The 16,760-nt window shown below is 57.8% G+C and overlaps 1 protein-coding gene across 12 annotated transcripts in view; it reads right to left on the bottom strand.

Annotated features, from left to right (window-relative positions):
* Positions 1-319: 319 nt before the first annotated feature.
* The window catches only part of MYO9B (myosin IXB), an 82,184-nt gene continuing 65,743 nt past the window's right edge, over positions 320-16,760 (bottom strand). For 7 of the 12 annotated variants that reach the window (XM_036032505.1, XM_036032511.1, XM_036032510.1 and 4 more), the window contains 21 exons: positions 16,045-16,194; positions 15,788-15,954; positions 14,025-14,888; positions 13,316-13,388; positions 13,056-13,180; positions 10,648-10,781; positions 10,213-10,406; positions 8,382-8,480; positions 8,090-8,263; positions 7,936-7,977; positions 7,681-7,792; positions 6,736-6,809; positions 6,142-6,334; positions 5,924-6,052; positions 5,347-5,452; positions 5,050-5,181; positions 3,864-3,987; positions 3,342-3,389; positions 2,854-2,993; positions 1,798-1,925; positions 320-1,678 (listed from right to left, as the gene is read on the bottom strand). In XM_036032505.1, the coding sequence (XP_035888398.1) occupies positions 1,263-1,678; positions 1,798-1,925; positions 2,854-2,993; positions 3,342-3,389; positions 3,864-3,987; positions 5,050-5,181; positions 5,347-5,452; positions 5,924-6,052; positions 6,142-6,334; positions 6,736-6,809; positions 7,681-7,792; positions 7,936-7,977; positions 8,090-8,263; positions 8,382-8,480; positions 10,213-10,406; positions 10,648-10,781; positions 13,056-13,180; positions 13,316-13,388; positions 14,025-14,888; positions 15,788-15,954; positions 16,045-16,194 (3,624 nt within the window). In that variant the 3' untranslated portion in view covers positions 320-1,262. Of the gene's footprint in view, positions 1,679-1,785; positions 1,926-2,853; positions 2,994-3,341; positions 3,390-3,857; positions 3,988-5,049; positions 5,182-5,346; positions 5,453-5,923; positions 6,053-6,141; positions 6,335-6,735; positions 6,810-7,680; positions 7,793-7,935; positions 7,978-8,089; positions 8,264-8,381; positions 8,481-10,212; positions 10,407-10,647; positions 10,782-13,055; positions 13,181-13,315; positions 13,389-14,024; positions 14,889-15,787; positions 15,955-16,044; positions 16,195-16,760 lie in introns of all 12 variants that reach the window. The other 5 variants (XM_036032514.1, XM_036032515.1, XM_036032507.1 and 2 more) reach the window with 4 other exon arrangements.

The raw sequence follows: 16,760 nt of genomic DNA, 5'->3' as shown, positions 1-16,760 counted from the left end.
CCTGGGAGCTTGTGGATGGGGAGGTTGCTCCTGGCCCTTTGAGGCCCCCCCTACCCCCCCCAGGGGAGGCTGGGTGCTAAAACAGGATGACAAGAGGCAGCTCTCAGGACAGCAGGCTCTCCTCACTGAATGCAGCTCCAAGAACTCCCTGCTACCTCTGGTTTCTGGATTGGTATGTGTGTGCCTCCACCAGGCCCAACTCCCTTTGGTGAAGAATACGTGTGACATTCCAACCACAGTGTTTGCTGGAGGATCCAAGCAGGTCCTCCCAGAGGTGGCGACATGCTCCTCCAACCCAGAGCAGGTATCACAGGCAAACACCTCTCAGGCACTTTTTCTTTATTTCACATAGTTTGTAGGACGCCTCTAGTCCCAGACCAGGGGCCATCTGTCCAGGTGTCCAGAGAGTGAGTGGAGCCTGAGAGAGGGAAGCCCCACTTTGGAGATTCCCCAGGCTGTCACTGTGGGGACGTGCAAACCCTGGCCTTGCCCTCCTAGCCCATCAACAGTCCTGAGTTCCTGTTCTGCCACATGGGGCAGGCAGTGCCAAGGGCGGTCTCCTCCATTCAGGGAACAGTGGAGAGAGTGATGGCCACATTTGAGTCTCCCTGGATGTGAGGTCTGTGGTGTCCCAGGTGGAGGCTGCCCCCCACCTCCTGTCCTTACTCCAGCCAACAGCCTGGATCGTCATGGAAGGCTCCACCGCTCCTCTGCATCATGTGGGCCAGGTGGCTGCTGGCCAGGCCTGAGGATGAGTCCCAGACAGACTGGGGGCAGTCAGGTGCCCCAAGTGTCCAAATCCCTGGTCCAAGCCATCCTCAGTGCGGCCTGAGCCTCTGAGGTGAGGTGGCCAGGGCTTCACTCTGAAGTCTGTGTCCAGGTTATAAAGGCGAGGCAGGGTGTTAATATAAAAGTTTGTACATATACATATAAAAAACAATTTGGTCTTCTGTTAACGCTGTTACAGTTCAAAGTTATGTAAACCAGGCACAAAGTAACAGTTAACTGTAAAACCGTACAAAAGGGAGGGGGAGAGGCCAGGCTGCCTGCCAGGATGTGGGGCTCTGGGCGGCACATCTGTGCAGCACTGGGGCTCAGCCCTGGCCGGCCTCTCCCTGTCTGGGCTCTGCACAGAGCCGGTGCCCACCTCACATTACTCTTGGAGCTTTTCATTCCAGATCCTTCTCGAACAGCTGAGTGCTGGTCTGGAGCTCTGGCACAGGGCCATCCCAGATATTTGGACTCTGGTATTGCGGGACATCTCAGCCATTGGCCTGGCCCGAGGTGGGGGGCAGGCGGTAGGTTGGGGGGTCTGAGTATCTCCGCTTAGCCCCCGGGGGCCGGTCATCCTTGTCCAGGGGCTCTGGAGCGCCCTGCATGGGCACATGTGCACCCAGTGTCATATACACAGAGTGTACCTGGTCCGGGCGGCGGGCAGGTGGCTCTCGGCGCCTCACTGGGACAACAGCCTCCTGGTCACCTGGTGCCCGGCCAGGGAGGTAGGAGGGCAGGCCAGGTGGGAGCTTGATGTTGGCTGTGGGCATGATGGGGGTCCGCCGGGGGGTCTTCACTCTGACCGTCACGAAGGACGACGGCCTTCGTCTCGGAGGGGTGGCCACCTCGGGGAGGGGGCTTGGGGTGGGCACACTGGGGCAAGGGAGAGCAGGTGCAGGGGGTCCTTTTGAAAGACAGATGGCAGAGTTACTGAAGCTTCAGGGCCAGCAGACAGACCCTCACCCAGGGGCCTGCCGGGGGTGGACATGGGAGGAAAAAAGCAGACGCTACCTTAATACTGACCTTCCGAGGTCCCCCGCCCAGCCCGCTCTTCCAGCAGGCTCTCGGTGCTGGCTGACGTCTCTGAGTCCGGGTTCTCCTCGTCAGAGCCCCGAGGGTCCAGCTCTGGCAGCCGGTAGGTGATGTCTTCCCTGCAGGTGAAAGAGGTCACATGTCCAAAGCTATTCCCATGGAGAAAGACCCTATGTAAAGTGCCAAGATGCTGGGGGACAGAGCAGGCCATCTGGGTCCTGGGTGGGACTCCCTGTACCCAGAATCACATATCCCCCAGAGCATTCCCGGCCCAAAATGCCCTTGACCCTGCAAAGCTCACAGTAAGGTGTCAGGCTGCTGGGCAAAGCCCGGCATCTGGCCTGGTACTGAGGAAGTAGGGAGCTCCTGCCTCAGGACCTCTGCATGTGTGTGCTGTTCCTGCTGCCTGGAGCACCCTTCTCTGTAGGACTAGGGTGGCCAGGAGCCCTGGGCCACATCTGTTCTCCTGGCATAATTTTACTTTTATTTTATTTTTTTTATTTTTAAAGATTTTATTTTTTTTTTAGAGAGAGGGGGAGGAAGAGAGGGAGAAAACCACCGATGTGCACAAGACACATTCATTAGTTGCCTCTTGCATGCCCCCCAAATGGGGACCTGGCCCATCTCCCAGGCATGTACCCGGACTGGGAATTGAACCGGCAGCCTTTTGGTTCGCAGGCCAGCACTCAATCCACTACGCCATACCAGCCAGGGCCTGGTGTAATTTTGAAGTAATAGCCTCTTTCATACTTACATCTCGAATGGGCACAAATTAGTCAGTCACCCTAGCTAAGGCCACCTTCAACACAAAGTTTGAACATCACCTCTGTGGGTCACCACGGTTCCCTGTGGTCAAGCATGAGGTTTAAACAGAGCCCCAGACTGGCTGTGGTTTAGAACAGCAGCCCTCCATACAATGGGCGCTGGATAGCGGAACTGAGCCTTGCCCACTGGCCCCCAGTGGCTAGGTTCCCTATTCACAGTGGAGGGACTAGTGGATGGGGGCTGGGTGGTGCAGACGAGGCCAGGGGATGGAGGAACACTTGCTTCTCTTCCTTGATGGACTGGATCCGCTCGATGAGAATCTCCTTTTCTCGGTCCTCATCTTGGCTGGCTGTCTCCTCCTCTGGCAGCACCCCCAGCTCCTCTGGACCGCCGCTGCTTCCCCGGGCCATGGGGCTCTTGTTCTGCAACAGAGAAGTGGCAGGTCTGGCTGGCCCCTTCAGGCGGATGGAGTCAGTGCTGGTGGGTGGAGAGAAGGTGGCATGCACAGCGCTGGGGGTGGTTAGTTCTGCTGTGGACAGCTGGGCTTAGTGAGGCTTCTTCAGGGACAACTCGGGGACCCAGTGGCCCAGGCACAGCTGGTTAGTTGTCCTCAGCACAGGTAGTCAGCAGGAAACAGGCCTCCCTCAGCATGCACTTCCAGAGGTTAGGACATGCTGGGCCTATCCTACTAGGGCCCTGGGGGCAGAGGGAAACCCCAGCATGCACTGCACTGAAGACATGCAGGGTGGGCCCTCTGATGGCGTACATACCAGAACCCCCTCAAAGGGAGATGAAAACCCCAGTTTGAGAGGCCATGGCTGAGGGAGAGATGAAGAGAGGGTGACCACATGGGACCATGACTAAGACACTGGTTGTGTCATGGGTACTGAGCTACATCTGACCATGGGGACAAGCACGTGGCCCTCCCATGGGAGCCCAGGACCCACCCTCTTAAGTCTCCCTTAACCCCCACTCTGGGCCACTTCTGTGGGATCGGTCCCCCATGGGCAGGGTCCAAGTCAGCAAGGACCGGGGCTAGAGAATGAAACACCACCGTGTGGGTGACAGGTTTCCCATTGCCCTGAGAGAGGCAGTCGGCATGAGACAGAGAGGGCAGCGGTCATTTGGTTGAGGCAGGAATTGGCCCCTTACCAGGCTGCCTGTGGCTGGGGTTATGCCTGGTAAGGGAAATAAGACCCTGTCCTGACACCCAAGCCCTGTCACTCAAGCCCCGCTCACAGGGCGGCTCCCACCCAGGTGTCTTCCAGCCCCACCCTGCAACGTGCGCTCACAGTGTTCTGTCTCAGGAGCGAGAGCCTGCGGAAGGCAATGCTCTCAGCGGCCTCCAGCTGGCTGATCTCCTCCATCTTCACCTTATACTTCCGCATCTGTTCCTTGATCAGCATCTCCACACACCTGTGAAGGCCCATCGAGAGGGTGACTCACTTAGGGACTCCAGAGATGGCCGGCCAGGGGACCTGGTATCCAGGGAGGTGCTGGCTGGAGATGGCACTGTGGCCAAGGCAGAGACCCATCCAGAGACCAGGCAGAGCCAGTGACGTGGCTGTAGCTCCCATCTTGACCCCAGCTCACTCACTGTGTGACCTTGGATAACTCACTCCACCTCTCTGAGCCTGAGTTCCCATCTCAACAAGCCTCCTTATTTGAAGGAGAAAGTATGTAGGTGGTTGGAGTAACTCACTCCTCAGCCACCTTGCAGGGCAGGGACTATCTCATTTCACAAAGGAGTATGAAGTGCAGGGAGGCTGGGCAACTTGTCCTAAGGGCTGCAGGCAGCTGGACCCAAGGGCTCTAGAACGTGCACTCTAACCAGCAGCTCATCTGCTCAGGAGTCAGGGCCAGCCTGAGCGGTCAGTACTGGGGGCGGGGGGCGCTTAGCCTGGAGAGGTCAGTACGGGAGGGACTCCACCCGGAGAATTCAGCATGGGAGAACTCAGCCGGGATGGAGAAGCAGTCACATCTCAATCTCCCCATCACCACCAGCACTTAAGAAAGCAAGAAGCAAAGGGTCTGCTGGAAGAGGCTGGAAGCAAGTCTGTCAGGCCAGGCCAGGCTCCTCTCCTGGCTGCCTAACTGTCACTGTCCATTAACTGTGACAAGTGTGGCCTGGGGGCTGTACCGCCAGGCCATCTCAGTGTGTTCTGCTTCGTGAAAACCACCTGTAGAGACAGGTTCTTGTTTTCTCGTCACCTAAACAATGTCCTCTTAGTGATTGATGTCTGCCAACCTGAGGTTTTCTGAGGAACTTTTTCAGACGGCTCAGGGACAGAAGAAACCTGCAGACCAGCACTTCTGTTTGCTGCCAGCTGCTGGGAACGCTGGCCCCGTGTCGGCTGCTGCCCTGTGAGAGGGCTGAGTGCCTGCCCTCCTTTCCACTTCTTCAGCCTCAGAAGAACTGGGAGGGGTCACTGGCAGGGCCACCCAGAGCGCGCGGGGTGGGGCTGGCCTGGCACTCACGTGGTGATCTTGAGGACATCCTTCATGCTGGTCAATGGGTCTGAGTTGTCAGGGCAGCGCAGGAGGCAGGGCGCGAAGATGATGGCCAGTGCACTGGGTGACATGCGGTTCACGTCCTCGAGCAGGGCCACCCTGCACAGCGCGCGGCAGTTAGGGGATGGCTGGGGAATCCTCCCAGACCCCTTACCGTGGGCCCATGGGCTGGTGCAGAACCAGCAGAGGACACCCGCCCGGGAGTGGGTGGTGGGGGCTCCTGACAGGGACCCCAGTCCCACAGAGAGCAGCTCGGGCACTTGCTTGACCAGGTGGAAGATGAGCCGCTCCAAGGAGTTGTGATTGGCTTCCGGCAGGTGCTCCAGGACGGCGTAGATGGCGGCCAGTTGCTCCTGCTTCTCTGGCAGCTCTAGGAAGGCCAAGGTGTCAGCTGCCCATGGACCCCACCCCAACACACCGTGGGGACAGGAAAGCCTCCTGCCACGGGGGGCAGTGCAGTGCCAGAGAGGGGTCCTGGCCACATCTCACTCACTCAAACCCCCACCTTTTTCTTTAAAAAAATATTTCATTTATTATTTTTTAGACAGAGGGGCAGGGAGAGAGAGAGGGAGAAAAACATTGAGCGGTTTTCTCTAGCACATGCTCCCACCTGGGGTCCTGGCCCACAACCCAGGCATGTGCCCTGATGAGGAGTCAAACTGGTGACCTTTCGGTTTGCGGGGGTGACGTGCAACCCGCTGAGCCACACCATCAGGGCCCAGGCCTTGGTTTCTCAGCTGTGACTAGGTGGTCCTGCCTCCCTGACTAGCCACAGGTTGTTTGTGGCTGAGACCCCTGACACCAACAGCCTGCCTGCCCCTGCCACCATCATGGGACTCACCCACGGCTCGGAGGAAATCGCCATACTGGGCAAAGGTCATGAGGGGCTCAGGCAGCTCCCTCAACCACTGCTTCAGCACCCCGGTGATGGCGTGGATGGGAAAGTTCTCCAGCTTGACGGCTGAGGGGTCTGCGGGGAGGGTGGGCGGGGCCAGTGAGCACAGCTCAGGCTGGAGCCCTGTGTGTGCCTGCCTGCCGCCCACCTGCCGAAGTACCCACCTGTCTGCAGTGCCTGCCGGAGCTCCCGCGTGCGGTTGGCGGCGCCTGACTTGCGGTAGAGGCCCTCGGTGTAGAGGCCGTGCATCTCCACATGTTCCAGAAGCTTCTCCAGTACGATGGGCACTGAGGCCTTGTCGCTGGTCAGGCTGTCCACGCACACGCCAAAGTGGCCCGGCTCAGCACCTGGCTCGCTCTGCAGTGCCAGGGGTGGAGGTGAAGCCTGGGTTAGATGTCCTCCCTGTCCACCCCTCAGGCCTCCTCCGTGGGCTCCGTCCCTCCGTCCCTCATCCCCGACTGCAGGCTGCTGGGTGCACTGGGCTGCAGATGTCAGCTCGGTGGCTGCCGGGCAGGGGCTCCTGTGAGAGGCTCCTGCTGCCGGCCCAGAGCTCGGGACCCCATCTTCTTTGTAGGCACAGTTAGGGTGGGGATTCCCTCCACTGCCCAGAGAAGGGAGGAGCGGGGCTAGAATCTGAGATGCAACGCAAGCCCGGCCCTGCCTCAGGGGGCTCAGGCAGAACTAGGTACGCTTGGTTGCGTGCACCTGGGCCTGAACCTAGTGTTACTCTGGAAAGCTCCCGGCCTCGGTGTGCTCACCTTCTTCCCACACGGGTAGGAGCAGTAGGTCTGGATCTTGTGCATGCACTTCTTGTGGCAGGTCATCTTGCACACTGGGAGGTCATGGTGGGGTGGGGGGGGCAGGGTGGTCACCAGGGACCCAGGCTTTCGTGGCTCCCTGTCCCGATGGCGGGGGTGGGGGAACCCCTACAACTGAATTCTGAACTTGCATCACACACATCTCTGCCCTGATTCCCAGGTGGGGGGCTATGTGGGCCACCCCCCTGGCGATCGACAGCTGGTTATCGTCAGCAGCCTCAGAGCCAGCCTGGCTAGTGAGTCAGGAACAAGGGTTTAGGGGCTTACACCTCAGTTTGGCCAGGAGGCAGCCCTGGGGACTCAGCCTGTGACAGTGGGATGAGTGGTGTTGCTTTTGTTTCTCCCAGCTGCACCAAGCCCCAGGTTGCAGGCGTCGTGCATGGAAAGAAGGAATCAGCTGCGATAAATAGGAGGTGGCACCTGGGTGCACCCTCATCCAAGCTTAGGGACCACTGTGCCACTGCGGAGGTATGCATGGCAGATGTGGGATGGAGGGCTGTCCTCACATGTGGCCCAGAGGGGGAGGATGAGACCCTGTGCTGAAAAGGAAGCCAGGCCTGGATGGTCCTGGCAGGAAAACACAAGTGCTAGAGGCCTGCTAGACCCCCCAGGCCTCCGAGGGCCAGCTAGTCCCCAGTCTTGCCTTGGCTGCCTCCTGTCCATCCAACTGAGGGCCTGCAGGGCCACCCTGGGCTGTGCCCATCTCTCAGGGTCTGCTGGTGGGGACTGACTGGACTCCCCTGGAACATGTGGGAGGGGCCCGCAGCTCAGGCAGCGTGTACAAATACCCAGAGGTGGCACACAGGGGGCCCTGCTCTGGTGGGGGTTTGAGTGGGGGAGATGTGGCCAGGGCAGAGTTCTGGGGGGACACCGTGTGACACTCACCACTGCAGATCAGGGCCTTGTCCATGAGCCAGATGTAGGAGAGGCACTGCTCGCATGACTGCGGGATGCTCACCTGGTAGCTGGCGAACACGTGCCCGTTGTGCTGCTGCACCTGCGGACCGAGGGGGAGGGCGCTGAGCGGCGCCTCAGGGCCGGGGGCTGTTCCTTCACTACTAGGTGTCTTCAGCGCTGGGTGGGAAAATACATGCTCACCCGCACACAGTCACACCCTTGCACGGGCACACTTATACTCACAGCACGTTCCTGCTTCCGCTTCTTCTTCTGAGCTTTGCTCGTCTGCAAGGGAGCACAAAGGCAGGTCAGTGCAGGCTCCTGGGGCGCCCCCTTCCCCAGCTGGCCCCCCATGCCTCACTGGCACCCTGTCCGCACTCAGAGCGGCACGACCCACCTTGGGCAGCTCAAAGTCATTCTTGGTGTGCCCGCGGGTGAATTCGTCCAGCAGTGACTGGAAGAGGTTGAGGACCAGGTTGGGGTCCTTCTCACCGCGCTCGGCTGCCAGGTTGCTCACCACAATCTGGTAGTTCTCCATTAGGTCCTTATAGCCAACGTGGATCTTCCCGTTCTGTGGGGGTGGAAGGTGTGAACCCCTGGACACACTGATGGGGCGATGGGGCAAGGTGCATCCTGGGGAAGGCTGGGCGATTGCCAGGGCCCCCCTGGGACTAGGGGGCTACACATACAGGGACAGAGTACATGGTCTTGAGGTTGCTCCTGAACTTCTCTGTGGCCTCAATGAATAAGCTCTCGATGGGTGTCTTCTGGGAACGCAGGTCATTTACCTGTAGAGGGAGAGAGGGTAGGGAGGCCCAGTGTCCCTGTGTCTCCTCAGGCTGGGCATCTGAGCGACTGACACTCTGCCCCGCCCCAAGCCCTCCCCTGGCTCCCTGGGGCCTGTAGGATAGCACCTGGGCCCTCTGGCCAACCCTGGCCTCTCTGGTCCCTTGAGCCCAGATTCACACTGTTGACATTTGAGGCTGGATCACTCACTGTGGTGCCAATAGCACCCCTCAGTTGTGACAACTGAAAACACCTGCAGATGTTGCAAAATGTCTCCCGGGGGCAGGATCGCCACACAAGCACTTGCTCCCCGGCCAGACTGGGATGCCTCGAATGGCTCGATCATTTCACGCTGCATCCACCCTCTGCAGGGTCCCCGTCAGCTTGCTGCCCTCTGAGAACCCTGCTCTGCTCTGTGTGTTGTGGGACTGTCTGTAGCTGGAGCCGTGAGCACCTGAGGCCATGGCTTATCTGCCTCAGCTGCACAAGTGTGTGCTTACTCCGTATCAGCTACAAGACTCAGAGCTTTGAAAAAGCTTATTCTAAATAAAATGAGTTTATAGCCACGGCGGGGCCACAGTGAGGCTGCTGGATTTAGAGGATATAGGTGTATAGCTGCCCGGAAGGTTATTCTGGATCTCCACATTTCTGTTTCCTTCTGTGCATGAACACATGGGGTGACCACCCCCCAGGGTCACTGTAGTACAACAGATGAAGTGTCTTCTAACTGCAGACTTCAAATGCCCTGGGCAGAAACCACACGTTAAAATGTGCCTGCTGGGTACCCAATGCTCACGCCACGTCTGTGCACGTGCACGTGGAAGACAACCGCAGCCGGGGCTGCAGCCCCTCACCGTGGCCTCTGGACAGGCTCATCCCACAGTCAGGAGCTTAGGATTATAACATGGCTCCACAGGTCTTGTCCAGCCCCCTAATCAGCCCCCTGGTAAGACCCACAGACATTTTGCAGCAAAACTTAAATACAGTTGGTCCTCCATATCTGTGGGTTTTGCATCTGTAGTTTTAAGCAATTAAAAAAAAGTCCCACAAAGTCCCAAAAAGCAAAACTTGAATCTGCCATGTGCTGAGCACTACACTGAATTCACAGGAGTGAAGTGATGGGCAGGCACACCTCATGGCAGCCTATGTGCAAATATAAGGGACTTGAGCACCCACAGATTTTGGTTTAGAAAATATATTTAGTTTTTAGAGTGAGGGGAAGGGAGAGGGAAAGAGAGGGAGAAAACATCCGTGTATGGCTGCCTCTCTCACATCCCCAACTGGGGACCTGGCCCGCAACCCAGGCGTGTGCCCTGACTGGGAATCGAACTGACGACCTTTTGGCTCCTAGGCTGGCACTCAGTCCACTGAGCCACACCAGCCAGGGCAGGTTTTGGTCTTTACAGGGATTCTGGAACCAATTCCCTCTGGACACTAAGCGACAACTGTTCCGTGCTCATCGAGAGGAATGTAAGTGACTAGTGGTCCTCCCCGAGCCCGGGCCAGGTTCCCAGAAAACAGGCTGCTGCCGAACTGAGGAGCGAGCGCCACTTCCTGTGTGTGGAGCTGTGTGCCTGGACCTGCAGTTTCTGGCCTCCAGGACGGCTCAGAACACTTTGCTGGGCGGGGACGGTCCTTCTAGGGAGGCCCCGACCTGAGTCTGTGCACACCGCCCCCCCCCCCCCCATGTGTGTTCCGGTCCCTAGCCCCCAGCCTGGCCCCTTGTTGGCCCACCTTGTTGAGCAGGAACTCATCCAGGTACTTGAGCTCGTTGGCGTTGGTGATCTTGCGGAACACGGACTCCCGCCACTTCTCTGACACGGTGATTCTGCCAATCTTCAAGTTTCGGTTTTTCTTCCCTTTGCCTCCCGGCTCCTTGGCGTGCTTCTCACCTGTGGTGTGGCGGTGCTGGTGGCTGGATGGGGCCCCTGGGGAGGAGAGGCTGGTGAGGGCGGGTTCTGGGGGAGAACTCGGCTCAGCCTCTCGGGGCACGGTCACAACCACACAGAGAGCCACGACTCGTCACCGCTGCAAACGGGCCTGCAACTGGAAAGCGCCTCCAGGGGTAGGGATTGGCCTCAAGGCGGTTTGCCCTGGGCCCCCTGGAACGGACTTCCTCAGGGGCCCCAGTGGCTCTGCTGTCCCTCCATGAGACTGTGGGCCACCAACCTTCTGGATTCTTTTTCACGGTGGCAGCTTCCAGCACCACCTGCCCGGGGCCCAAGCTCTCCGTCTCCTCCACGCCCTCCAGGCTATACTTCTTCTCCTTGTTCTTATGCTGGAAAAGTCTCTTAAACGTGGACCTGAAGGAGAAAGTACGGGGTTCTGTGTAAGCCTCAGGGAATGAAAGCAGATGTGAGGCCAAAGAAAGGGTTGTCTTACCACAAAGAGATCAAGAACCCTTTCATTTGTTACCAATGGAACCGGATGCTTTGTTGTCAATCGTGAGCTGATGGAGGAGTCAGGTGAAAAAGCAAGATGTTGAGCAGATGCTGACCCCATTTTCACATAAAATATAAATAAAACCACGCCCTGTCCTTCTCATGTGTTTTTACAGCACAAGGTTAGGAAAAAATGACAAAAAATAAGCACTGAATCATGCGCTGTGGCTGCCAGGTACGTGGTGAGGTGAGCAGCGGCCCCCAAGCGCTGTGTCCAGGTGCTGACCTGCAGGGCCCATGGCGTGACCTGATCGGGGACAGGGGTCTCTGCAGATGTGACTGGATGCCATAGACTGAACGTGCATGTCTGCCTGAATTCATGTGCTGCAGTCGATGCCACAGGCTGACTGAGCGCGGCTGGCCCTGGTGTCGCCTTGGAGACTGCGAGGGGCTGGGCTCGTGAAAGGATCAACGTGCCCTTGGCTAGAGTTTTACTACATCTGTCCTTGGAAGAGGAAATGAGAGGACATAAAAAGAAATGGCTAGTTCAAAGTCCAAATTTTTATTTTATGGATGTAGAATGTCAGGCTGCTACAAGGTTACCATGGTTTCCAGCCGCGCTTCGTTGGTGGCTCTCTGTGTGGGCTGCGCGGCAGTGATGCGCCAGCGTCCGAGGGGAGGCTGGCCCACCGAAGGGCGGCTCTGGACAGAAGCAACGCTCACGATGCACACAACTCCCTGCATTTGTTGTCATGTCACAGAAAGCCTCACAATTAATCTACTGGGATGATGCAATTACGTTTAATTTTGTAAGTATACAGCAGTGATATCCTATTTTGCTGTCAGTTTTTCAATAAAGTTTTTTTCTTAAAGCTGTTTCTAAAGATTTTTTAATTTATTTTTTAGACAGACGTGAAGGGATGGAGAAAGGGAGAGAAACATCAATGTGAGGTTGCCTCTTGCACTCCCCCAACTGGGGACCGGGCCTGCAACCCAGGCATGTGCCCTGACTGGGTACCAAACTGGTGATCATTTGGTTCACAGGCCAGCACTCAGTCCACTGAACCACACAAGCCAGGGCTCAGTAAAGTTTAGATTATGGACAAAAAATATTCATGCTGAAACCTAACCCCCGCATGTGATGGTATCAGGAGGTAAGGCCTCTGGGAGGTGATCAGATCGTGGGGGTGGAGCCATCATGAATGAGACTAGTGCCCTCAGAAGAGGCCCCAGAGCACACCCAGGTCCCTTCTGCCGCGTGAGGACACAGAGAGGACATGCTGTCTATGGACCAGGAGGCAGGTTCTCGCCAAACACCAAATCTGCTTGACACCCTTGATCTTAGACTTCCAGCCTCCAGAACAGTGAGAGCTAAATGCCTGTTGTTCAAGCTGCACAGTCTGTGGTATTTTATTACAGAGACCTGAATGGACTAAACACTAAGGGGAAGATCTCAAGAGGAGATCATCTGGGTTTCCCAGATGGCCCTACATCCAATGATAAGTATCCTTGTAAGAGACAAGAAAAGAGATGACACAGGAGAGAGAAGGCCACGTGAGGACGGGGGCAGAAGAGGAACCGATGCGTCCACAAGCCAAGGACGCCTGGAGCCTCTAGACGCCGGACAGGCAGGAAGGAGGCTGCCCGGAGCCTCCAGAGGGAGTGGGCCCCTGTGACACCTGGATTTTGGACTTCTGGCCTCCAGGACTGTGAGAAGCTAAGTTTCTGTTGCTGGAAGCCACCCTATTGGTGGTTCTTTGTCTTGGTGGGGGGGGGAGGGCGGCTCCCCACAGTGGGGGATGCTGCTTCCCACTGTAGCCTCTACTTCACCTTCCTCTGCCACTCTGGATCAGCTCCCCTGTTCCTCGGCCCATTCTCCGCCCTGGGACAGAACCCCCCATAGCATCTGCGTAGGAGCTCCTGGGGACAGAGCCGTGGCCTAGATTTCCTACCTGAGGACCCAGGAGGCACTGAGGTGGGGACAGGGCAGCTGGTTCTGATTCCACAGAAAGCTAAATGAAGCCCATCTGCCTGGACCCAGGGGAGGTAAGACAGATGGGCTCCACGAGTGCCTGTAGCCACAGAACTGCTACTGAGCAAGCCCCTGCCCGACTCAGCTCTGTGAATGCTGTCAGTTCAGGAGCCCAGACCGCTCCACCACTGGAGGCCGGAGTGCCCCCCCGATCCCACACTCACTTAGAGTCAGCCTGGGGGCCTGGGGGCAGCCCCAGGTCTGTGCCAGCAGATGCGTCGCCTGACTTCTTCTTCTGGATGGCTGGTTTCTTCGTGCTGGTCTCACCATCCACGCTTTCTGACAGAGGCTGTGAGGGAAGGGGGCAGGGTGAGCAACGGCAGGAAGCCTTGCTGGAGGGAAGTGAGGGGTTCCCGTGTCACTGTAGTGCTCTGTCCACCGACTCCCCTTCTTCCTGAGGGAGAGCTGCAGCCTGAAGTGTTACCTGAGCCTTGGCCTGGGCCAGGGCGGGGAGCAGCTTGGAGACATCACTGGTGGATAGTGAAATGCGCCTCTCCCTGCGAGATCACAGAAATGTGCCCGTTATCGAAAAGAACGCGTTCAGATGTATTTTTGGCTTTTGTAACTGGAGGGTAATTCTATTGGCACCTCACGGGTGGAGACTAGGGAGGGTGCAGGACACGCAGAGAGGGAACGGGCCCCAGGTGTTGGCCCCACAAGTGTGTGTCCACCTCCACTCTGCTTTCCTTCACCAAGTGGGCCTCTGGGACAAGCATCTGGTACTTGGAGTCACTGATATTTTGCTCAATTAGGGTCAGGCAGGGCAAGTTGAGAGCTGGGAGCTGTTCCTCCAGCTGAATGAGTGTAACCCACCCCCCCAACGAGGCCAGGTGCTTGCTGAGTGAACATGGCTGGTTTCAGCGGGGGACCCCAGGCCTTAGCAAGTGCCTCACCTCTGCCGGACCTCTCCCTCCTTCCTCAGGGCCCCACCCATCTGGTGTCAGCACCTGGACAAGGAGCTGCTCACGTGTTTTGGGAACACCTGCACCCTACAGTGCATAGGGCGGCCCCACCCAGGGAATAAGGCAGCCCCAGGTGCTGTTGTGTGAGGCCGGTCTTGCTGCCAGGCTTTGATGGTGAGTTCCCTGCCCTGCCTGCCCACCGTGCTTGGACGAAGGAGGCGTGGGACTTACTCTGTGGGTGTGAGGGAGGACCCTGCGGCCCGGTGTCGATCGCTAAGGTCCAAGGACTGGCTCAGCATAGTGCTGGGGCTGGTAGAGGTCAAGTTCTTGCCCCGCCACAGCTCCACAGCATTGGCCAGCCGCTCGGAGGCCAGGTCCCGGTACCGCTGAATGTGGGTGGAGCCTCCAGGGCTGTCAGGCCTGTCCTGTGCCCTTGGACCACCACCTGACTTGCTCTTATCCTGGGGGGTCTCGGGGGTGGTGCCGGGGGCCGGTGTGCTGACCCTGGTGTCCAGAGCCAGGCTGTTGGGCCTTTCCGTGAAGTCCCGGGGAGCCTGTGGGGTTTCTCTGGGCACAAGGCACGCTGGCGTGGCGTGTGGTGGTCCCTCAGGCTGACTTTCAGGAGCAGAGTTCTCCGTATCTGTCCCTATGTCTGAGGGGGCTTCGTCTTCTCTGCTCTCCCTTCTGTCTTGGGGGAGGCACTCCTGCTCTGGGGAAACCCTTCCCAAAGGTTCTCTGAGGGTGTTCTCATCTTTACAAGACTGGATGTGTTTATGCTGGAGCTCCACGTGCTCCAGTCCTCTCTGCCGCCGAGACTCGCGCTTCTCCCGGCTGCTGGGCACTTTCTCAGGACCTTCAGTGGTGGTTTTCTGGGCTGAGGGAACCTTCTCTGGGCCGGGGCCCTCCGTCTCAGGGTGGGGGCTCTCTGCCGGGGGCTCGAGGCTCGGCCTCACCCCGGGCTCCAGTGTCGAGTGCCCCCTGTCCTCTGGTGGTTCTGGACATGGCCCACTCGCTGTGGTTTCTTCCCCGGAGGCTTGCTGGGCTTCCCTCGCCTTCTCTTCCTCCTTCTGCTTCTCTGTGACCATTTGGCGGAAGCTGGTGCGAGGAGAGTAAAGGGGGTGGGTTCAGGAACAAATGTAGCTCCCAGAATCCACCCAGGTTGTCAGGGGCCTCTGAGCCATGCTGCTCTGGTAAGACCCCTGTGCTACTTGTGGGCTAGGTTGGGGGACTCAGGCATGGTCTCTGGCTTTCTCGGCTAAGAAAGGGGGACCTAAGGGAGTGGCCCTATTTTCATGGCAATCTCTGCCCTGGGTTTGCCTGGCTAGTTCAGGGATACCTCCGTTAGGCCTGTTGTGCGAGAGACCTGTTAAGAAACCCCTGAATTCTAAGCCCCAGCTGGTGTGGCTCAGTGGATTGAGTACTGGCCTGTGAACCAAAGGGTTGCTGGTTTGATTCCCAGTCAGGGCACATGCCTGGGTTGTGGGCCAGGTACCCAGTAAGGGGACATGTGAGAAGCAAACACATTGATGTTTCTCTCCCTCTCTTTCTCCCCACACCTCTCTAAAATTAATAAATAAAATCTTTAAAAAAGGAAAGAAACCCCTGAATCCCTTTGGGGCCCCTGGCCTGGCAGACCCCCAAGCTCCACATGAGTGTGGTGGAAGGGAAGCCCGCCGAGGGCTGGCCCAGAGTGGCCTGAACCCTCCCCCTCTGAATCCCAGTGCTCGGCTGACAGGCCTGTAGTGGGGAGGTGCAGGCGTCCCTGGCGGTGACCAAACGCAGCTGATGGAGACCTGAGGCTTTGCTGTAAGCACCACCCACCAGCCCTGGAATGTCCCTCTGGGACTTGTGTGCCCTGACAGCTGGATTCGCACCAGGCCCTTGCCAGCCTCCCTGCATCCAGAACGATAGCTCCACCTGCATCTCAGGCAGCTGATGGGCAAGTAAACTTTTGGAACGTTCTTGTGGGGGGGGCAGGGCCTTACTCTACTCACCTCTTGCGCTGCAGGTAGCCCCTGCAGAGGCTCTGAAGGCGGATGATGCCCTGTCTCTGGCGCTGGTAGGCCACCCGATGCCGGTAGCCCCTCCACGTGGCCTGAAGGTACATGGCTGCCTGTGTCCTCTCTAGAGCCCGTCGAACTCGGTAGGACCGCCAGCAGGACTGAGGGCACAGCAGACGTTCATCACCATGGGGCCAGACGTGCATCACCATGGCTGCCCCCACACCTGGGCCCTTGGGCCCATTCAATACCTGGATGGTGATGGCCGCCCGCCTCATCTGTAGAAAGTGCCGGCGTTCCAGCACCATCCGGAACCAGCTCTGCAGGAGCAGGATCTTCCGTACCACCTCCTGGTGCAGCGTTGCCTGCAGGGCCTGCCGCTCCGTCTCCTTCAGGAAGACCTGGGGTTATGGGCAGAGGAGGGCTCAGTGAGGCCCCCGGAATCCTGGAGTCCAGGAGGCTTGCGCAGTTACCTTGGGAGTGAGTGCTGACTGATCTGACCAAGGAGGGTGTTTTTTTATTTGTTTACTTATTTTAAAAGGTTTTCTTAGAGACAAGGGAAGGGAGGGAGAGAGGGAGAGAAACACCGACTGGTTGCCTCTCACATGCCCCCAACCAGGGACTTGGCCTGCAACCCAGGCATGTGCCTTGACTGGGAATCGAACCAGTGACCTTTTCAGTCTGCAGGATGATGTACCACACCAGTCAGGAGAGTGTTTTTTGAAATGTATTGAGATGCAAATCACGTAACATAAAATCAACCACTTAAACAACTCAGCGGCATGTAGAGCATTCGGTGTTGTGCAGCCATCACCTCTATCTAGTCTGGAACATTTTGTCACCCCCAAAGGAGACCCTGTCCCAGTGAGCAGTCGCTCCCCCGCCTCCTTCTCTGACCCTGGCAACTGCTAATCTGCTTTCTATCTTCATGGATTTCCTTATTCTAGATGTTTCACCTAAACAGAAC

The sequence above is a fragment of the Phyllostomus discolor genome, chromosome 8 (genome assembly GCF_004126475.2).
Source record: "Phyllostomus discolor isolate MPI-MPIP mPhyDis1 chromosome 8, mPhyDis1.pri.v3, whole genome shotgun sequence".
Lineage (NCBI taxonomy): Eukaryota > Metazoa > Chordata > Mammalia > Chiroptera > Phyllostomidae > Phyllostomus > Phyllostomus discolor.
The sequence above is the reverse complement of the archived record's forward strand: the minus strand, read 5'-3'. Positions and strand labels throughout refer to the sequence as shown.